This window comes from Aptenodytes patagonicus, chromosome 1 (assembly GCF_965638725.1).
Source record: "Aptenodytes patagonicus chromosome 1, bAptPat1.pri.cur, whole genome shotgun sequence".
Lineage (NCBI taxonomy): Eukaryota > Metazoa > Chordata > Aves > Sphenisciformes > Spheniscidae > Aptenodytes > Aptenodytes patagonicus.
The window spans coordinates 112,614,008-112,637,398 of record NC_134949.1 but is presented as its reverse complement, the minus strand read 5'-3'; the positions used below and the strand labels follow the sequence as shown (position 1 = coordinate 112,637,398).

The 23,391-nt window shown below is 37.5% G+C and overlaps 1 protein-coding gene across 6 annotated transcripts in view; it reads right to left on the bottom strand.

Annotated features, from left to right (window-relative positions):
- Window positions 1-3,063: 3,063 nt before the first annotated feature.
- ROBO1 (roundabout guidance receptor 1) overlaps window positions 3,064-23,391 on the bottom strand; it is a 777,783-nt gene continuing 757,455 nt past the window's right edge. For 5 of the 6 annotated variants that reach the window (XM_076351850.1, XM_076351840.1, XM_076351883.1 and 2 more), the window contains 7 exons: window positions 21,744-21,888; window positions 21,186-21,437; window positions 16,998-17,407; window positions 14,986-15,138; window positions 6,847-7,155; window positions 5,383-5,582; window positions 3,064-4,775 (listed from right to left, as the gene is read on the bottom strand). In XM_076351850.1, the coding sequence (XP_076207965.1) occupies window positions 4,761-4,775; window positions 5,383-5,582; window positions 6,847-7,155; window positions 14,986-15,138; window positions 16,998-17,407; window positions 21,186-21,437; window positions 21,744-21,888 (1,484 nt within the window). In that variant the 3' untranslated portion in view covers window positions 3,064-4,760. The remainder of the gene's footprint in view (window positions 4,776-5,382; window positions 5,583-6,846; window positions 7,156-14,985; window positions 15,139-16,997; window positions 17,408-21,185; window positions 21,438-21,743; window positions 21,889-23,391) is intronic. The other variant, XM_076351865.1, reaches the window with a different exon arrangement.

Below are 23,391 nucleotides of genomic sequence, written 5' to 3'. Positions count from 1 at the left end.
AAATTTTCAGTTAGTTCAATAGAAAATGAAGATGTTGAAGGACATGTCTGGCGAGGACGATGTCCATGGCAACACTGGGAGTTACTCGTGTGTGGGTAAACCTCAAACATCCATAAACACGTTCGCCTTTCAGCTGAGTGTTTGGAACAGACTCTCAGTTCCCAACCTGAATCTCAGCAAATACAAAACTGTATACACATGTAAATCTGCATTCGCAGATACCAGTTATCTTCCAGTGTACACACTAAACATATTATAATACTTCTTTTATACATAAGCAGTAGGACTTTCATTTGCAAAGAATTTTCATCTGTAACATAAGCAAAAACAATGTATAAAAACATTTTCTCCACTTGTAAGTAGGTAATTAATCTGAAAGTTTCACTTAAGGAATGTAGTGTTTTTGATTTTTAATAGATGGTTCTGTTGCTGACAGTAAAAGATCCTTTTAGGAGCTGTGAATACAGAGGTTGGAGATTAGCTTTTGAAAAAGCGTATTGCAGAATAGATGTTATGTTAGGCAAATCCTACATTTTTCCCATGGAGGTTCTTTCTTCCTTAAGCTTATTCAAGGAAGATCATAGATTATGGAAAACTAAAGTAGAAAATGTTAAAAGCAACATATTACGGAAAATTTACGTGCTAAGTAAAACAATAAATTAACTAGGTTGCTATTTTAACAAACAGCTGGTTCTGGAACATAGGAAGTAAGGTGGTAGACAGTTCAAATACATTTGCAGGATTTGAAGCAAATTACATTGCTTAGGTTTCATGATCAGTTACAGCTAACCTACTCCTATAAAATTTTTGCAAATACAGATCTAGGTTATACTTGTAATACCCTAAAATAAAACCACTTTGTCATTTATGCTTCTAAATAAGTGCTCTTTGGAAAATAAACTGATACATAATGCTAAAACATGTGCAAGGCATTTTCTAAGATCTTGTAATTCTGATTTGGTTTAGACACCTTCAATAGTATCCCAACAAATATTATTTGACTTTGAGTAAAGTCAAATTTAACGTAACTCATACAGGATTTCACAGAACACACTACAAGAAAAATCAAACTTTACATCCATTATATTAATTCAGCACACAAATCCTATGGATTTTCTAGCACAATACTTGTTTTCTTCAGGTATACAGTGTAAACAAAACCTCTGAACACTACTTTCTTTCATTGTGTTGGCTTTCACCGAATTTTCACCAAATCGTTCTTTAGGTAAAGTAGCAATGCATAGATGACCTAGTTTTACTGTACCTGAATGCCAAAGACCAAGTCAAGAGTGTATCAATGCTGATTAACAGGAGTTATAATTTTAAGACCAAGCTGTTGTATATTTTATCTTCATTACAGTGTTTTTGGTAAGACCACAATGCACTGAGGACCCAGTGTGGGTGCAAGAACTCTGTGACAACTCTGCAATGCACTGTCTCAAGATACTGCTAATCACAACTGAATGCAATCACAAACCAATCCAAATAACTTCTTAGGGAGCACCATCAACCATCAAACAAATTTATAATAACTCTTAACAAAAAACCTCATTGGGCAAGGTTTCCCACTTACCACTGTTTGAGGTCAGAACTTCAGCTGGAGTCTGACTTCTAGTGAAGCTACGCAGATGGACACAGACATCAGCTGGGGATCCGATGCGTGGTTTCCAGTATGTCACCGTGCCAGTGAAGAATGAAGCGAGTACCTGTTATTTCAGGCATGCAGCACCAGTGTTTCTGGACAGATATACCTTACAGAGGTCTACACACTACAGCTGCAACTAGATCCCAGTTTTGTGATGCACCACTACACCTTTGGCAGCGGCTTAAGCTTTCGTGCCAAATGGCTGACACGCTCAGGGACCCTGCCTCGAGCTCCACCTCGTTCCCCACACCCTGCTATGGCAATGGCTTGGTCCCAAACCATGAGGCCGTTCCCAGTGCCAGGAAAGACAATCAGCTGCTGAAGCAGTCTGTGCCCAGCAAATCAACCTCTCCTGCCTCCTCCAAAGGAAAGGTGCAGGCCAGATGGATGTTTCCTGTGGCACAGTCTGGTCTACGGGCTCCTGCCTGGATTATGTCGGCGGCTCTAACACGTGCTGGTCTGAACTCAGGCATGAGGGCTGAAGACACGCCCCCCCCCCCCCCCCCCGGCAACATAGAAAGGTAACATATTTCATTTACATATTTCACTTATTCTACTATCTTAGTATATGCTTCAAAGTGACAATTATGAAAAAAAAAATATACTTGAGGCTTATGCCCGATTAAGTTGTCAAGGCTCTGGCACTCTTCTGTGGCAAGATACTTGGTGCTGTAGTACACTGCAGCACCTCAGGATCTGGCTCTGGACTGTTTAAAGCTCTTGGGAAAGGAGAAGTATGGCAGTCAAAAAGACAAGGGGCAAAAAGGTTTTGTTGAATAAAAGATATAGTGGGTTTTTTTTATGGAACGTGCTGGCTATCTTTTCTTTTTTTTTTTTTTTTTGACTGGGATGATGGGTGTAGGGTAGGGAAGGGCAAGAACGGGGTGATCAGTAAGAGTACAGGGTTACAAAAATGCAAGAGCGGAAAAGGGACCGTCACTGACTTGACTGTGATCCACAGCAGGACTCTGCCGACCACAGAACAGCTAACGTGCAGGAGGACAGCAGGCACGTAAGACAACTTGTATTTGTGCAGGCCCCAACAAACATACGACTCATAATATTCATTCCCTCCACATATTTGGATCTTATTTCCTTTGTAACAAATGTATCTCACCCCTGAGGTGAATGCTTTTGTTGGTACAGATTTTCTTCATCGTCTCTCTCTGGAAATTGGCAGGCTAAGAGACGTTTTCGTTATCACAGTTCATGAAGCACCCAGAAATCAGATCTTTAAGGCAATCAATTGTAATTATGTAAAATCTTAGGGAGAGCATCCAGCTCTCCCTCTTTGTTCATGCTACTGTAACTGCATGGTTTCAGTGGAACAGATTCTGACTCCTATCAATAGAAATAAGATCAGAGTTGGCCCTAAAATTACGTTTCAGGGAACACAAGAAACTACGCAAGAAAGATAATGTATTTGAGAACATTTTTAATAAATAATGTGACAAAAATTACTTTTCTGATTATTGGATCCTCAGTATGCAAAATTATGGCTAAAATATGAGGTTTCTTACATGAACATAATGAAAACATTAATCACATGGATTGTTCCTTTAGTACTGCACACCCTTTCTATGGAACCTTTCTTTAAAAATTAGCTAAATGAAAAATTTCAGTCCTCGGTAAACACCAAAACACTTTTTTTTTTCTTCTTTTTTTTTTTTCCATTGGGGCTAGTCCTGATAGCTGTTAATAAACAAACACACATTTTTCCATTAGCACCAATGACAAAGAAATTTTATAATTACAAAAAAGATCATAAAATCTACAGACAGAGGACATCATTTGGCAAATTCAATGCAACTAATGCCTCTATTTCAGCTTTAATGATAATCCAATGTTAAGAGAGGCCACAGCAAAATTGATAATTTTCTGTAAGTCCAGGAAAAGTGAGAAGTGTTTTGATTACGGCCCACATTTACATTTGTTACTTTACCGTCTGTCATCATTCAAATATTCCAAATACAAACATAGAGCATTAACAAAAAGATGAAAAATATCCCAAACAAATGCTTAACATTTTCAATAAGACAAAAAAAAGGTTAATAGTTACAATGGTTTACAAACAAAGTTTAGTGATTGTGCTTTTAAAACCAAAAAAAAAAAAAAAAGGATAAGCAGTGCATTACAAAAAAATTAATCGCCAAGATCAAACAAAACTTCTTTAAGTGGCACTTCTTCTTTAAGGTGAATTGACACAAGTAGAGGTCTGAGATTTGGGCCAGTAACAGTTAATGATATTACCCAATGATTATTAAAAATGTCCATTGATTTTCCTGCTTATTTTCATAAGCATTGTTGAAGCTGAAAATCAGAAAAAGTTTCAGATAAAGTTGCTCGTGCCATGAGTAGGCATAAAGCAATTTCATTGGCTTACCTCCTGCCTATCCCAAAGGACATTTTTAATAAGAATGTACTTAATGATGAAAATGCAAAGACAAATCAAAGTACCACAGGGGATTTAAAATGAGTACATATTTACAATAAGAGCCACCTCATCCCAAATTAATTTTACTTGCATTTGTAAAACTGTATCATCTGCAAAAGGTTAGCAAGAGACTGGCAGAAAACAAGACACAGTCTGTATTGAAATTGTAAGAAACCATTTGCACTAACTGCAGACTACAGTGAAACCCCTAGAATAAAAGAATGTTCTGCGTGATGTTCACTTTGGGGATCTTTTTAATCAATGCTGTATTACTTGCAACGTTACCAATTGGCTCACTGGTGTACGGGCAGTGTACTAAGCACCGCCTCGCTGGGGAGAAACCTCGGGATCCCAGGCTCTGGAATCCCCTTTTCTTCTAATCCTGAAGCAGCAGCTGGCCCAAGTACCACGAAGAGCAGCTTACCTGCCTTCTTGGGCAGCGAAGGTGATGCACTTAGCATTACGGAATAGGCAAGGGCCGTTCCTAATAAGGAGGGTTTACAAAGAAAGAGTAAAATAAAAAATCGCATTCTGATGGCATGAAGAAAAATGAAAAATTGTACACTCTGATTGCACTGAACATTATTTCTGGCGTCAAACATCATCAGACTTGAGGCATCTTAAGTGATTTTTTTTTTCTGATTAGATTTTAAAAGCCTGTTACAGTACATGTCGTTGTCTTCAGCTTTCTGTTTCCTGTATTAAAAAAAAAAAAGACATAAGTGACTACGTTAGATTTTATTAAAGTTTGTTTCACATACTTCTTAGAGGTTTGTTACCTTTAAATAATAATTACTACTTTTAATTACGTGCAGCAACATGACTCCATGTTGGACACCCTTTCTACAATCAGGATTTGAAATGAATTAATATCATTAGGCAGAAAAAAAAGAAGAAAAAAGTTCATGCCTTAATAGCTAATAAAATCTAGAATGATAAAACTTTCAAAAAATGCGAAAGTCAATGTCAAGGTGTTCTTAGATGCTCTAATGCTTTATTTTCACTTTTGAAAGAATCTGGATAATGTAAAGTGCACATTTAAATACTGTATTTCTGCAAGTTCTGTTCCCTAGGTTTTAGTGTGGTGACAGTTATACTATGCTACGTATTACTTGTTTTTTATGTTTTTGACACATTTAAGCTTAAAGTTTCTTTTCTTGGATTGTGCGTAACATTAATAGATAAATGTACTAATTTTTCTGAAGAGAAATATTTCTGGTTCAAAAGTCTTTTTTCTTGACATCTGTCTAAGCACAGAAAATAGCCTTATTCAAGTCATCTTCAGTAATACAACTGCAGTTACCTCCATCTCTTCTTCTTCCTCTTCTCCTTGTTCATATGCTCCCAGTACTTGCATTTCTGCAACATTCCTTCGGGCTATATTTGCTTGATCTGCCCTCTGTCTACCTCCTGATCCTCTTGATGACATAGAGCTGGAGGAGCTGGGATCTCTAGGATTATTTGATGTTGGAAACGTCGGTCTAGAATATGGTAGGATGTCCTCTGTATAATTAAATATATACATTGTTATGTTTACAAGCCCAGAGATACTGTGATCCTAAAATTTCTGCATGCGGTTGATTTATTTTACTTTTTGTGACCCTCAGTAGGTTTAAAGTGATGCCTGACAGGAATATGAAATACACTGTTTCCATAATAGCATTATAGAAGCTTTCTTGAGGAAATGTATAGTATTCACGGGGTAACATTCACCACAGAAAAACTAATTCATGATTACTGTCCACTTCATTTCAATTTATGATCACTGCTCTATGTTCTACAGGAAAATGAAGGAAAAAAAAGTAACCCTTGCAGTGTATTTTCCATATGACTGAGTAGGAGGAAATGAAAATACATGCATGATACTCGCAAGGAGCTCACTGCATCTAAGTATTAGACCCTCTATTTCTCAAATTGAGTTTGAAACAAAATTAGCGGGCATGTTTTAAAATTTCAGCACCATCCCCTTAAGGTAAATTTCTAATAACTTTTCTCTATAGTAATCCACTGTACTCAGTACCAGCCTCTTACTAATGTGCCCATTTAACCAACTTACTGCCCAATCACCCCTGATACTGACCCTGGATATGGGTAGGAAGAAAGGACCAGGCATTTGTACGAATCTGTGTTGAAAGCCTTAGTGAACACTTGGCAAATTCCATTAATTACTAATCTTACCAACTTCCATAAACAAGAGATTACGTTGATCAGGTCTGATTCATCTAATGCCGTGTCAGTTAGTATTTGTAACTAATGCATTACTACTATGGCTTTCTTATTTTTTAAACAGGACCAGGTTTACAAATAGACAAAAATGGGCCAAGTGCCAATTCTTTGGTAGAAAAGTTAAATATCTGACTTACAGATCTACTATCTGACTTCACTCAGTTCCCTTGTAATTAGATTATAATTAGATAGATTAGACATAACTAGACTATAAAAGTGTGGTAGGGGCAAGGACACTGATCCTTACAGCTCTCGAGGAATATTTCTGTTTGGGCTCCCTCAGCGTTAGCTTTAATACTTGATGAGTGCATAAGGAAAGCAAGATAGAAAAATCTATGTTTTTCCTAAGCTTTTGTTTCCATTTCACCCTAAGGAGAACCTGCAACGTGACCTGTATTAGCACCTCTAATTTCAATTAATGGTGACAATTCAGCAGACCTAACTTCGCTCACACCGTTGGTGTGAGAGACCTGGAAAGAGCTGCCTTTTTTCCTGTGATCAACACACAATACTTCATTAAAACCAGAGCATGCAAAATAACCTTGAAGAAGATGAGTTTTTGCTGGTGTGCCTTCTCGTTTTGGTGCTTTATTTCCTCGCAGTTTCCCATCGTTTTGCTGTTCCTGTGATTCTCTCCGCTCTCCCGAATTTGTCCGCACGTCTGAATGCTGTCGCCCATCCACCCCGTCCCTCCCCTTGTAGCTCGCTCCTTTCCTTTCCGCAGATCTGTCTGTCCTCGCTTCTATAGAAGCAAGTTTTGGCAACATGACCGGCCGCACCTCCAGCTGTGATTTGGACTGGGCGGTTGGTGATTTTATAGCTGGAGGTGGCACAGGAGGGGGTGGCAAGTCTACAAAGTTGAAAAAGATTAATAATTTCATTAGCGTATGATGTCATTGAAATTAAGAAATAATATTTAACTTCCACTGAAGAAACAGATGCCCTATTTACTTTCAGCCCTCCCTCTGCCCTTCTCTCTCCACCCCAAAAAGTATTATGTTACTGTTACAACTGCTGACGGGTATTTTTCCAAAGCTTGAGATTTAAAAATGCAAAGTAAAGACCTCTCACTGCCTTTTCAAATCACAGTATTTTCTTAAAAATCATTACAAAAAGCTGTAATAAACTTTAGGCACTTGGGTATTAATATATCTGTTATGGATATCAACATAGAGTTAAAGATATTAACATATCTTTGCCGGTATTTATCATTTTTGCTAAGTCCATTCAACAGCACAGCAGCTTGTGCTATAGTTACTAAAGGTCTTCAGGGTGCTGAGCGTTAAAACAAGTTGGCTGGGGTGTACGAATGTATATCAAATGCACTGCTGATCTATGTAAGGATAAACTATATTCATTATTACATTCTTCTTTCAAAATAGTAGGTTAATCTAACATACATATCCCTGATGTCTGTGGGTATCTCATGAGATACGAAAAAATCCACACTCAGTCAACGAAGTAACAAGCTCTCAGGAAGAACAAAAAAAGAAAAAAAGACACACAAGACTTTTGAATTTGTCTCCTTAAGTCAGCACAGCTTAAGGGGTTCTAAAATTCTGTATATTTTTAAGTAGTATTTATAAGGCACACATACGTTTTACTTAGTTAATTTTTTCTATTCCTGCATTAAGACTTAAAACTAGAATGTGGAAACTGTTCATCAGGATACAATAGTGCTCTGTGGCCTATAAAATGTGAAGGAAAAAAAATGTAAAAGTCAAACAAGGAAGGGACAATATAAAAGCGGTTCACAACAAAGCTGTAGGAACAAACCACATGCATCTAAAAGAACAACAGGTTAAAAAAAGTGAGATGTGAAAGATGTTTCTGAGGTTAATATTCTCAAGTGAGATTGCTAAAAAAAAATAAATAACAGCACTATTAAAAAATGTAACTTCAGCATTTTATAATAGTGTGCATTCATTCCTTCTACTTCCACAAAAATCTTGGAGCAGCTGTGTTTTTCAACCACCACCTCTATATATACAGCTCATTCACAGTCTATTCAAGAGAACATTGCAAATGAAAATTAACTAAATTGGGCCAAGAAAAAAGGTAGTGCTCCTGAATAAGAAAAAAATAGGCATCTAACATATACGTATAAATTCAGATATGGCAGATGCCAGATACTTTCGAGAGGTTTTCCAGTGACACAAAGCACTAATGACTTGATCTAGCCCTGTGGAAAGGTGTAGCAATGCAGAATTCAGTGCTTTATGCAGGCTTACCGGGCACCACCCTCCACATTAAACTGGTGACAACTTGGAATTGCCCTTGACCTGTTTTAAATAAGACTGGAAATTTTATCAGTTGTCTAGACTGGGATGATGAGGAAGAAAGATGTCATAAAGTTCATTTCCTAAGGTTGGACATACTTCAGGTAAATGAGATCTGTAACGTCATTCTTGCTGCATTAACTCCGCTATCTTGGTTAAAAAAAAAAAAAAAAAAAAAAAAGGAGAAAAAAAACCCACAAAAGAACAACCAAGCAACAAAGAAAACTTCTCCTTGTTCTAATTTATGGCTTGAATAAGGGACCAAATTCATTTAACAAGAAACACAAACTTCTTTCCTTCTGTTCCTCTTAGCTAAGAGCAAGTTGGACAACTGGCCTTATATTCCTTGCAAATTGTGTAGGGCAGTTTGTTTTTCAAACTCCGGCAGTTTGGGGAACATCAGTGTTAGAGAGTAGCTAAAGGTAAACAATTGAATACTGACACTTAATTTAAGCATCTACTTAACACTCACCATTTGCAGATGTCTTTTAAGAAAAAGCACTGTCATTTCCAAAACTTGAGAAGGCATAATGTAAATTAGCTGGAAGCCTGGATATATAAGTGGCTGAATCAAACTAATTTTATTTATGGAGTGGGAATTATTAGACTATAAAGTAAGAACAAAGACAGATCTGTGGGCAACGGACTGGACTCGTTTAACTGAGGGAATTAAAACTGTAAAACGGAGAGGCACCTTCTGATTCAATAAGATACGAAATACATCAGATTTTGGTAAGAAAGCACAGAATCAGTTACGTTGCATTCCTTTGCTATCCATAATGCTTTAAACATGGTTTACAGTGGTAACCTCTGTCCAATGCACAACCTTAGTGATGAAACTCTGTAACTCCACACATCAGAGCAGCATTCAGACTACCTCCTCTATGCATCTAAAAATGCCCTGTGAGCTCTAGCCACCAAAGAGCGAACCAAACCACTTTCACTGTGCTGCCCAGCCCTGTAGATGCTCAAATTCAGTATGGGCCTACAAGTGTGGACGTTTGGATCACAGGGCTCCATAGCCATGTGAGCTTAAGTGTCAATACCTGCTCCAAAAAAATCTTGGTCTGAAGTAGTATATAACCTCTTACAATTCAACAACTAGGTGAAAAATCGTGTGAACACCTCGGAATAGCATGCGATACGTTCCTTGAAAGCCCAGTGTGTCAGACCATGTCAGACCCAGCCCAAAGCTTATCAAGCACAATAACTGTTCTTCAAAAGCCATGCTGGAGATGGTGATGGTTCCCACCTTTTGCAGAATACTTTTGGCGATTCTAGAACTTGGTCAAGATTTAAAAAATAAGATAAACTCTTCATTAACCTGAGGAGATTCAAACAATATTTTCCTTTCTCTGGAAAACATCCTTCTCACATGTCTTCTCTCAGAAAAGGACACATCCATTCACAAGTGGATGAAGATACTCAAACTCAGAAGTGTCGACTTCTGGAACCACTGTTCTTCATGCAATATCTTGTGTCTCACATTCCCCACTCACTGTCTCTATTAAAGTTATCAGAGCACCAAATAGCCCTTCTGTTGAGCCTGCTGATGTGTAAAGGGAGTCTAGGTACTTAATACCAAGCCTTTCAGTCACCCTTGGAGCCAGTCTCCAACAGTTGTGGCACAGCAATGCACTGGCTGAATGCCAAAGGGAAGGAACAGCGTCTTTCCTGTAGCCCATAAAATACAACTTGGAACAAACTACTTTATTCAAGAATCCTATCCAGCTACACAGGACAATGAACAAAGTGGTGTTAAGTCTTGACTATGGAAAGGAAAGATGCATTGATATAAAAAGTTTCATATAATAGCAGTAGCTCTATGGCACAGTAGTAACTATAGAAAAGTGATATTCTCTTTCAAGAACATTTTTGCAACCTGCAGGGAAACTATAAAAATCTTCATTATAACACGGTACTCCTCGCTGAGAAGAATCCTTTACAGAGGAAAAAAAAAACCTTTTCAGAGGTCAACACTATTACACCCCTGTGGTATTTATTTTAACAGCTCAGATCACAGAGAAAATCCAGATTCAATCTGCCTCCTCGAGTACAAACTGGCACACTTCTTATTAAAAGGAAAATGGAAGCTTCCATTGTAAGGAATAAAAAATAAACCACAAAGCAACACCAAACCAATATAAAGAACTCAGAAGTATTTGTTAAAGGTCAGCTGTGCTCACATGTTTCATTCATGCCTATGTATTACTGTTGTACTACTTCCCACGTAACTAAAACAATTAATGGATGCCATTTCATAGCACGGTCTATAGAGGAAACCTTCCATACGTGTCTTTTGAATGGAGCGGTGATAATTTTCTAAATGAGAACTTATACAGGAATCATGGGATAAGCAAAACACCAGCGGGGAAAAATAATCTACTAAGTCAGTTTGGCACTGAAGTGGAGAAACCACAAATAAGCACAAAAAGATGAACTGTAAGTAGAGACAAATGGGGGAAGTAGGCCTTATTAGGCAACTCTCTCTTTCAAGCTCTATCGGGCTGTAGATTTCTACAGTCATACCCTGAAGAAAACAGCAGTTATAGATTTGATGCAATACTGGAGAAGATACAGAGTTTTTCTATTGCCTATTTATGCAGACACGCAAAACTCAGGATTGTTCCTGACTTAGTAAAGCTTTAAGATCATTTAAGATTCCTAGATACATAATAACCTCAGCTACTATTATTCATGTACTGAAGTTATTTTCATGCTTTATCTTTCAAGAAACATGGCCCAAACTGTACATAATAATCGGATGAATAAATAGATACAGCAAAACCCAATATGAAGTATAAAAGCAGTGGGTTGTTTGGGTTGTAGGGTTTTTTTTGCCTGTATGTACATTTACATAATGCTTTTATCAAAACAATTTTCACTCCACAAAAATTCCTTCAGTAACAAAATCAACATTTACAAAATATCTCACAATGGAATCAGAAGTAAGGACTGCAGAGACAGCAGGTGTCTGAAAATTATTATCATTCAATAACAAGCTGGTTTTTAGCAGAGGTAAGAAATGCATTCCTACTTATTTTTTACCTTGCCGAAATTTGTGCAGAATAGATTTTTTTGTACTGCACAGGTAGAGGGAGACAAAAGTGCAAATGATGCTGGCATGCATAATGGCTTAATATTTCAAAGTGAAAATTCAAGGAAATATTTGGCAGATATTCAATTGTCTTTTGTGAGAAATTCAGCTGCCCTAACATCATGTCATTGATAACACAGCTAAATAACTCAGTTACAGTCTCAACCAGTTAGTTGTGAAAATGTTAGTGTTTTTTCCTTTGTCACTCAGAGATTTAAAAAAGAATCAGGATTTAAAATCTCATGTGAACTGTCAATGGCGTAATTTCTATTGAAAGACCTAGTGAATCGAAGCAATGACAAAGTATTTTATCCTTTTTATCTAAATGCTTACAATTCCGAGGGCTTGAAAATACTAATAAATCAATTCAAGACAGTTCAGAAGAGACTTTCACGTATATAAATTTAGAAAAGACAAAAATATTCTTTTAAAATTTGGTTTCTTAAATTAAATATGTAAGTAGGTCAGGCAAGGTTGAGAAGGAGGATAGTGTGGTTCTTGTAGTGCACTCTTAGTAGTTAACTCTCTAAAAGGCTAGATGAAGAGCAATTAAAAATTCATACATTTTAATCTTTACCACCTACTGAGCAAAGGTTTTTAGCAACAAATATGGAAAACATTTCACCGCCTGGACAACTGTCAAGGAACAAAACAACTGAGCTGAAATCCCATTCCACATAAATTAGAAACTGATTTGAACTAATGCTAGCAGAAAATACAAAATTTTTACTACTTATACAATGCAGAGTAGATCAGAGAGCACTCTCCTTTATTTAAAAAAGGGTAGTAGTAGACCTTTTACTGCTACATTAGTAACAAATACACTTTCAGAAATACCAATCTCTTGCACAAATCTTGCCGTATAAAGAAAAAAAAAATACAGAATTTTTTAAGACTTACATATATTGCTGCTGATAATACTCTTGGCATTTTCATGCAACCATTCATGCAAAGATGAAATTTATTTATATATCCTTTCTATCAACCAATCATGTAAACTCTTCATGACACTGGTATTTCATGAAGCTGCTAGCAAATACTAATTCAGATAATTTGGGAACAGTAGAAAATTCTTTAGATGTGAAAGTAAATTCCATTTTAAAAGCTGAGAAAGTAACAAAGCAATGCATTTTTCTCTTTTTAGTATCTATTCAATGCTTCTAGCCACCAATAAATGCTTAAATTCAGAATATCTGCTTTGCTCTACTAAAACCACACGTATGTTCACCTGCTATGAGGAAAAAAAAAAATCTTTGTATCAGGCAGTCCTTTATAAAAAAGATAAGTAAGAGTGTGATATCAAGGCAATAGAAAAAACTAAGTGTATCTGGGAAAGGTCAATTGTGCTTAAATGTTTCATTCATGTCTCCATATCACTTTTCTCCACCTAAGGAAAACAATTAGTAGATGCTATTCTATAGATAATTCTAAAGGGACAATGTACTAGATGTCGCTATTAAAATGAACGGTTAGACTCCTCAGTAAGGTTCCAAATATGCTTATGTAAATGGATTGAGGGGGAAAATAAATAAATAATAATAATAAAAACTCAAAACCAAACAAGCCCTTCAACCTTTGAACTGGGTTTTATTAGTTCTGCAGAAATTAAAGCCATAATTTGCTGTTCCCTGAATGACCACACTCTACTGCACACTGAACAGGTTAGCGGAAATTCTTACCTGATTAGAAAATATGCTGAAGTAAGCAGATGCTATATAACACAAAACAAATATTGATCATGATCGTCAAATCTATTGCAATATCTAACCACAATGCTCTATGATTTAACTTTGTATAACTACTTTCACAAAAACCTGTCATCAAATACAGGCCCACCTCTTATTTATTCCTCTGTTAGAAGAAAATGGCCACATAAAACTCCTGTTCAGATTTTATTTCTGATGTCCTAGCTGCTGTGTTTGTATTGAGGTTTGATGCTCAGCCAATCATTCAGTTAAGAGCATTCTCTTCGAGAGAACAAAAGCTGATAAAATGTCCATAAAATCTTGCAAAATGCCATTACAAGGGTCTCATAAACGTAACATTTCTGGTACAGTTTTGGGATTTACACCTTGTGTCGTCCTTTTACAGAAGCAAACATACACAAAACCACTGTAATAACCTCTTGAAATCAGATAATATTCCAACAGCTCAGTTTCACTGACAGAAGGGGCCTGGGCATAAGCCAAGAGGCCCAGGTGCACTGTGTCATGCCAGTATTTAATGCAGCCTAGTATAAGATAGATGCTAGTGAGAAAAAATACTCAGAATAAAGTACAGATAATAGCATGGACAACCACGCATTGCTAAATTACTTCTGCTCACCGTGCTGTGAGCTTTGTATTAAATTTTTTCGTCAAGTGGCAGGAATCATAGGGAGAAGTGGCTCAAAACTCCCTTCTCGTAACCCTGGATAAGGATCTATAATATTAGGCTTTGATATGATAATGGAAAACGATGCCCCTCTTTGAAAAATTTCAGACTGGTAATGAAAGTCCTAATCAGATTGTTGTTGCAGAGAACCCGGGAGGTGGGGAACGATGCCTCATTTTCCCCTCCCCCCCGTTAGCAAATTTAGCAAACTTGACAAGATGGGTTAAGTCTTGGAGAATTTATCTTACATGAATTTCCAACAGAGCCCGTGGGTTGTTTTATAAAACTGGAAGGTAGTGCTTTAATAAAAGCTGCACCACCTGAGGCATTTTCATTAAAGGCTCTCTCTAGACAACATCACAACGTTTGCATTATCCTCCTACACTCCCAAGAGAATACAAGCACTACCTTTTCAGCAAGAGTTTATATTGTGTGTGAAGGCACGAAAGAAGATGATTAGATTTTGCTTTTACTCACAAAGTAACCGCTTGCCACAATGCTGTGGTCAGGATTAAAATTCATTGATTTGTGTTGCCCACTCTTTGAATGGTAAATTGTTTTTTTCAGGAAAAGATACATTCTGGAGGTTTTAATAGTCAGTCATGTGAATGAAGATTTTAATCCTAACCACACATTATTCTCAATGACTGTACTATTTATGCTATCTGGGCTCTTAAATAATGACAGTAATTAGCCGATTAGGACACTACAGAAAACAGGTGCAAGGCTCTGGAGTGGAAGCATCAATGTACAGCATTAAGGAACTCTGGCATTTAAAACGATTAATCTGTTCCGTGTGTTTAGCAACAGGAAACACAAATCACTGAATTCTGAAACATAATGTTATCTCTGTGGAAAAATTTCACACACACGCACTGAATGCATATTTAGAAAGGTTCACTGACGTTTTCACCCGTTTCAGTGGACTCACCATCTGTGTAGACTTCTCTGCGCAGATGTCCTGGCTGGTGTTTTTGCTTTTTGGCAGGTCGGACCTTCTGTATTACAACAGCACTCATGTTGCTGTCGGTAGACATGGGGCTGGTGGGTCTAGGACAGTGTGATGCATGAAAATGTCTACGGCCTGGAAATTGTTACAGAACAATAGCTATTATTTTCCTTATCTAAAATAAGACGTTTCATACTTTCTCTTCTTTCACATCAGAATGACCTAGCTATACAAAACCTGAAAATAGACTGTTGGAACAATAATAAAACTCTCATCCTTCCTGTAATCAGTTTTAGAGTGAGCCGTAACTAAATTGAAGCATTTGCTACCCTATCAGTAGGCAGGTTGGCTTAGTTTCACAGAAATTATCCAACTGGTTGCTAGCTGGTAGCTCCTGCCCCAGGAAGCTGAACACCATCGGCAGTCAAGCACAGGCAGGCTTCTCGCCTTCCAGAAACAACAACACATTTCACTTTTAAAAGGGGTTATTTCACTTTCAAAAGGGGTTTCACCTCCCTGAGCTCCGGCAGCACGAGGTCACCCGTGCCATAAGCAGAGCAAGTCACTAGCAGGTCTCAGGTACAGATGTCCCCTCCACCGCTTTGAGTGAATTACCAGAAATGCATCGGGGATGTATGACTGGCATTTTATCACAGCTTATTTGCAGATAAGAAGTGTCACATTTTTAGGATGTGTAGTCAGGTACGGGTAATATAAATACACAAAAATCACTGCATAACATGAACTTGACTGTTGTAAAATTATTTACCTGTAATAGGAAAGGGATGTAAAAGGACCTCTTCTAAATATATAAATTTACAGACACATTTATATGAATGTATATGTATAAAATGGATAAAATCCTGGCCCCGTGGGTATGAATGGGAGTTTTGCCACCTACTTCAATCGGCCAGGATTTCATCCAGAATTACTAAATTACCTCCCCTCTCACTCTTCATGATGAACAGCTGTGTTGAAATGAAACAAAGGACTGTTAACTGGGAGAGGATATCAGAAATGGGAGGAAGGTTGCAAATCTGTGGAGTCAGGGTGGACACAGTTGTGACAGTGTACCTCTCCTCCAGGTTTGGCAGTTTCATAGGATTGATTGGCAAAACATTCATGGATCTGCTTGAAACCTGCATCCCACCCTGCAGTATTCTTATTTCTTAGCTGAACTATAACAATATCCACTGGGCCTAGTTACTGATCAGGGTACTGATTACCTGTATATACCCAGTGTTACCAGTAACCAGCACGTTGTAAAACACTAAATATTTCAAATTTTGTATTTCATCTGTCCAGTGGTGATTCAGGAGGAAAAAAAAAGAAGAAACATATGCATAAGGCCTTGCTGCATATTCATAATCTATAATCTAAACTGCAACTAATAACAGCTGTCAAATTATTAAACCAACACAAACCCAGCTCATCTCAATAATACAGCAGTAAGAGCTTGAAGAGCATTCTCCAAAACATAACAACAAAATATAAAATGGAAACCAAATATATTACAATTTTTTTTCAAATGCAGGGGAAATATGACTCCAAAGGTTTACTATTTATTTGGACATTTCAATACAGAGGGATTAAATCTCTCACGAAGAGTGACTGAAAACACTGGGAGCCTTACACTAGGAAAAGGATACAGTTCTGTAATCTTTGCCACCCCACCCCCCCCCCATTCAGTTCTGGGTGGAAATCCACCAGCAGGGTTGAGGTTTGACAATAATCAATGAGACAAAAAAATTAGGAACTACTTATGAAAAACAATGTTGAGCAGCAATTTCTTTGAACTGTTTCACCAAAACTCCTTTTCTGACTCTTCCACTGTGCAAATTGACCCCCCGCCATCCCCCGCCCGAATTTCTAAATGTTGTAAGAACATGTTGTAACATGTTCTAATGTTGTAACATCCAGGAAGCAGTTGTGGATAAATACATTTCACAATGGCCATTTTTTTTCTTCTCCCATCAAATAGAGGGCAAACTCACCTCCTGCTGCATCCTGCATTTGACGTCTGGCTACTTTCAGGCCAGCGTATTCCGCAGCTGCTGCAACAGCCTGTGCAAAATCTGCATCGGTGAAAAACGATCCATCTGAAGAGCTGACGCTAGACCGCCCGCTTGAGATGTTATCTTCTTCGGAGGCTGAACCCCAGCCATTGATCATGGATCCTGTTACAGAGCTCTCCAAATCCCCAACGCTGGAGGCAGGTGTCTGCTCAAGGCCACGCAAAAGGAGCCTTCTGTTCTGCATCTTGGCAACCTCTATATCTGCCTCATCCTCTTCCTCTTCTGGTGCGTCAGTATCCATATCAGAGACCAAGGGCCCTGAGATATATCCATAGGTATGTGGTGGGGAGATAGGCCTTGGAGGGGGTGGAGGACTCACAGGTTGACGTCTGCATAAAAATACAAGGGTAAGAAGAATTGAAGTCACATAACATAGTCAGAGGAAATAGCAGATTGATGAAAATACTTCTTTTATTTCCCAACAAGCTTGACCTGTCTTTTTAAATCAACAGAATTTATATCTGAAACGTTCACGGTTGGTTGGTTTTTTTAGTTTTTATTTTTGCTGTAAATCAGAACTGACTGACGGCTATGTGGTTTGAAATCTACCACAAAGAAATCTGATTTTTTAATACGGTTCCTTTATCACTGATTTTAATGAGAATTGGCTTATTTTGCATAAAGCTGTGTATTTTTCCTAAAACAGCACATGTACAGCTAGGTGAAGAGGTGGTTACAGTTCATGTGACTATTTAAAAACATTATTTGTGCAACCTTGAGAGTATGAGCAAAACAAGTGTCTGTATATTACTCTAGAAGCTTGAAACTATCAATGTCAACAGATGCCTCTATCCAAACAGGTTGCTCCATAAACATTATCTTCCCTCCACCCACCCCAGTGATTCAGAAAGATGTGAAAAGAGATACTGTTATTTCATTATTTTTTGAATTGGTCTAGGTGGTAACATAAAGAAAGAATTCTCTACCGTAACGTTAGTTACAGGTCTCAAGGATACAAAAATGCATAGAGATGTATGGGTTAACTTATTTTGAGCTTAAATCATCAGTAATGGTGTCTCCAGCTTGAAGAGGCAAAGTATTAGATATCATTAGATCAATGTTCAGTTTAGTTAACACTTCACTCAGCAGTCCCAGGTAGTAACTTTGTCAACAGTTTTTCTTCACAGGGCCACAGGCACGCTCTTTAATTGCCATTTGTCCGATAGGAAGAAATACTTTCTGCAGCAATGGCTGTACCATTGGCTTTGCTTACCAGGAATTTCTACTGCAGTCTGCTTTGCAAAAATTTCCAAAGTTATTTTCCTTTGTCAATTTTTCCCTCTTATTATCTCACTGACAAATAGTGACCCTCGTAAATTAAATCCTTTCTTCTGGGGGGTCGTGATTTTTAAAATTTTAATAAATGGAAATATTTCACTAATTTTGAAAGGAAAATTTAGCAAGGAAAAACCTAATACTTTGTGGCAAGAGAAAGCTGGAACCTCCCTGGACTACATCATCTAGCCACTGTTTTCCACTTGCTGTATTAAGTACTGAATGGAATGAAAAAAAGGTCAGTTAGGGATATATACCCAATAACCATTTAATAAGCCCCCTCTCCCCCCAAATCCCAGAAGCCATTGCTGCATGGGAATCTCTACCTGCCTTTGACTAGAGAACTTGCCCAATAAAGTTTTACTGCCTTAATTTAAAGCTCTTGTAACAAGCGTCCTTGTAATATATTTGCCAGTCTTCCTGTTCTCTAGGTTTTGGTATTAGAAGACAGGCAACTGGTTACAAAATGTGTTAGGGTTCTTGAAAATACAGCTTGCCTGCCAACCTTTAAGGATAGTCTAGTTGAGAGCAGCTGGTTCATGGGCATACAGAATTAACAGTACTTCATTCACTTTATCTGATGCAGTGGTTCTTGCTTTAACAGTGACATCGTCTCCTATCTCAGCTCTCACTTTAACATTGACATCATCTGCTGTCTCACTAAATCTTGTTTTTTCTCTGCTTGTCCACTCTTCCAGAGCACAGATTTCTATTTCAGTTTGCTATACTTCTAGCAAGCTGACCGGACAGAGGCATATTACAGTAAACCATCACCACCAGAATCATATTCTAGATGCCTGGTTCTGATCAGAAATTGAGATAATATTCAGCAGAACTACAAGTAAAGTGAATAAAAAATATGACAAACAGTATTTTAGGCATTGTTTTCACTATAAATCTGCCATTTACAACCCCCCTAAAAACAATACAGAGAGGCACCACTCAGAATGTATTCTTAATTGGAAAGTATTGTCACACCATATTCAAACCAGAAACTCCCAGAATGGCTACAGCTATTGAGCACAGTACATCCAACTCCTAAACAGCAACGCCACGGGTCATATCAATGCCGTTAGATGGAAAAGGTAGTCAGCCAAGCCTTACAAATCAAGTAAACAGAATTATGTGAATCTTTTTCAACTGATGAGATGGATGTAGCAAAAAGAAAAGAAACAATGTTTGAAAAAGTAAGATAAAAAAGACAAATTTAGTCACTAACAAGTCTAAGACTTAATCATTGTAGGAAGAACAAAATAAACATACATTCTATTTTTTCAGTCCACTCAATGAGTAAGCTGTATGCCCTAGGAGCTTAAATTGGAACATCCTTCCAGATACTTCAGCCACTACTTTTGATGACATTTATGGTGACTAGCCATGAGTCTTTGTATTGAGCAAACCTTCTACTTTCCAGGCAGTTGCTGGCTGGTTGTGCATGTTTGCATACATCTGCTCCAATGCCTGCTCCATTCCGTATGTCAGTACGCATCTCCCACTCTCCAGAACATGGTAGGTGAGGTTCTGGAAAGTCACTCACTAAGCATCTCCCTTTTCCATTAGTGTCCAGCTAGTTTAACCTCTAAATAACCCAGAAAACTTAAGTGATTAAAATGAACACTTTTGTGCCCCGACATATCAGGGCCAATGGAAATGACAGGAAAATATTATTAGCCACCCACTAATAAAAACAGTGATTTTAAAGACTCGGGAAGATAGAGGAAAAGATACACGGTACAAAGAGTGTTACCATAAAGAATAAAGAAAACAAAACAAGGCAAACCAAGTAGAAGTGGGGAGCAAAAGTAAAAGCAGATATAGGCCCTTTAAAAAAACAGATTAATAACTACTGCTTACTTAAAAAAGGGAAACATAAAAATGAACTAACTTTTCAAAAAACATTCTGGAAAATACATCCATAAATGTCCAGTAAGATATATTAATAAAATCAAAGTTCTACAGTCTGCTTGGCAAGATTAAATTCATTTCATCATAATAGGCCTGCATTCCACTAAAAATAAAAAGTATCACTAGAATATTGCAGGTAAGTTTGTATATTTGTGGTAACAAACAATATGTGCAAACCACTGGAGGAAAAAAAATAATAAATATAAATATGGAAAAGCTGTGCCTTCTTAACAAAAAGCAAGACAAGTAAGCATCATACATAAAAAGCCTCATTCAGAATTCACTGTTTTATGGAAGAGAAGCTGTGAGAGTATATTTGCAAAATAGTTTGTACTAAAAGCAACTCAGAGAAGAAACAAAATTTCCCTGTAACAAATATCTAACTTTATTAATGTTGGTCATTCCTTCAAATAAGGGTAGGTGGAAATGTTAAGAATATTTTGCAAGCAATAATTTCCTGTATTAGGATTTATGAGAGGAGGAAAATCTATAGGTTATATAAATTATATATTTATATATATTCATACATATTGGTGACAAGTTAATTGCACAGTTACTGTGAAATAATGCATGCTATTTTATGGTAACAATGCAGTAAATCTATTGGAAACAATGGAACTGTAATTATATGGTAAGCTGTGTTAACGATACCACTTTAATATCCTGATGACTGTGAATTTAACTTATGTCAGCATTGTATGAACCGTAAAGTGATATACTGCACTTCTTTCCACGGTATAATAATAAAGCAACATAATTATGTATTTCTTAGGTTACAAATAGTTCTAGCGTCCTGGATTAGAAGTTAAATATTAACAGAATAAGTATCACGGGGAAAATCCTGGCCTCGCTGAATTCAACAGGAATTTTCAGTGGGGCCAGGATAACTTTTGTCACATCTCTCTCGCTACATTTGCATTGACACACCTCCGGTCAGGTTGGTGTTGTATGTGTCCCAGATCCTCCTGACAGTCCTGTAACATGGGCTGGAGTTCTTCCTGGGGAGAGGGGGTGAGAGTGGCAGTTGACTGATGGCTATAGGAGACAGCGGCTGGTGAGGAAGCTGCTCCTCGGACAGGTGGAGTAGGACCTCGCTCATCTTCTTCCTCTTCCTCTAGCTCATCCTGCTGCAGATACATCCTTGCAGGTGGGACAGGACAAGGAATTTCTTGGTCATAGCTAAAATTAATTTTTTAAGAAAATAAGGACTTAAATTTTACTGTGTAATGAGCATATCGGATACACGTACAAATAGCCCGGAAAAAAATCATTGTTATATGTGCTCTTGAAAACAGCTTAGTAAGGATGTACTGAGTGGCTGTACACCGCTATCATTAAGTGATCTCTAAATAGCCATGCTACAGCTAGATGAGGAGCACCAGAATGGTACTGAAGGAAGGTCTCACTGCCAGCTTGTAGGGCAAATTACAGTTCAATTAACTAGTGATTAAAATGAGAAATGGATGATGTATTCATTTTTCTTACCTTTCATCCACTGAAAGACTGTAATCTTCACTATTGCTATGGGGAGGTGGATGTGCTGGAGGGGGTGGAAGAAGATCTGCCCAGTTCATGCCAGCTTGCTTGGGAGCCTTCGGGGTCCGAGCACCCTTCTTGTGCCCTTGACTCCCTGTGAATAAAAAGCAGTACATATTTGTAATGCTTTTAAGTATCTCCTCACCACTAGCTTTGAAAAACAAAATAACCATAGTCCCTCCCAGATCCTCTTGAATTCTCTGGGAATTTACTGTTTTGCTGAGTTGGAATAAACTGGCATTCCTCCTTTTTACACCAATTTGTAATTGTAGCTTCTTTGTAGAATTACTCTACATTTTAAGCAGTGGAATTTAACCAGAAACTTTACATAGCATGGAAAAAAGCACATGGGATACAAAACTTGAATTGTTAACAAATAGTCAGAATGCAATAAAACCATAAATGAATTTTACAAGCAATGTCATTAAGAGTGAGCTTCCTACTTCTATTAATTACATTATAGATTATCATCTGAAACAAATGAGCTGTAGACATATTTTCTAAAGTGCCTTTATACTATTTAATTGCTGGAACCTAAAATACAATATGATACAGATATGATCTATTAAAGTTCCACTGTTGCATTAAGTCACTGAATATATGTAATTTGTACTTGTCCACTGAAACGTTTTAGGCACAATGAAATTACTAGTTTTAGTCTAAATGGCAGGTGCAGTTAAAAATAATTGCTGGAAGAACTAAAATAACAGAAAAAAGAAGAAAGAAGATCGATGAAGTATGGCACAAATGTTTTCAACTACTATAACTGGGAAATTATAGCTCATAATAGAACAACGCAGCTTTAACAGTTCTAATAACTTTGAGTAAGACCAATTATTCAGGTGGTCTTGAATTTTAACTTTGGACATGGCTATGATCAGAACTGACTCTACCATTGTTCCTTGGTGTACGTTTTTATCCTCCTTTGTTATTGTTACCTCTTTAATTGCAGGTAAAGTCACCCTATTTTTGAGTATGTTTTAGAATCCTTCACATTTCAACTGAGGCATGGTTTTATATTACCACAGTTAAGCCTTACACACATGATTAAATATGTTGCAGTGAGATTTAGGAAGCTTGTTTTTCTCACTTCTGCTGTCTCAGATTTTCCATTCTTACAGACAGTAGCTCTGCTTATTATTGTCCCACGTTAGCTGCCAGATACAAATGTGTTTTAGCTATGTACAATTATTTTTCTGGTATCTCAGTATGTCAAGCAAGACCCTAACTATCCCAAAGCGACCATCATCTGCATTCTCTACCCTAAGCACCATGATATATACGAGGTTCAGCACAATTAATTTATTACTCTGGTCACCTTGCTTCATTCCTGCTGGAGTCCTTGGTATAGGACTATAAATTGTTAGCATTATGAGTAACCATAATAGGTGTCAGCATGGAGAATACCACCTTCTCATTTTTAATTTGCATGGGTTCATACCCCTGAGATGTTTCACGCTGAATTTCAGGTCTTAACGTCATTGAGCACAGGCTCAGCACCACATCCTGATGCTGTAGACCTAGGAACGGGCAAAAGGCTGGCTCCTAGAAGGACACCCCTGAGCAGCTGGGAGAATCGGGAACCGTGCTTATTTCA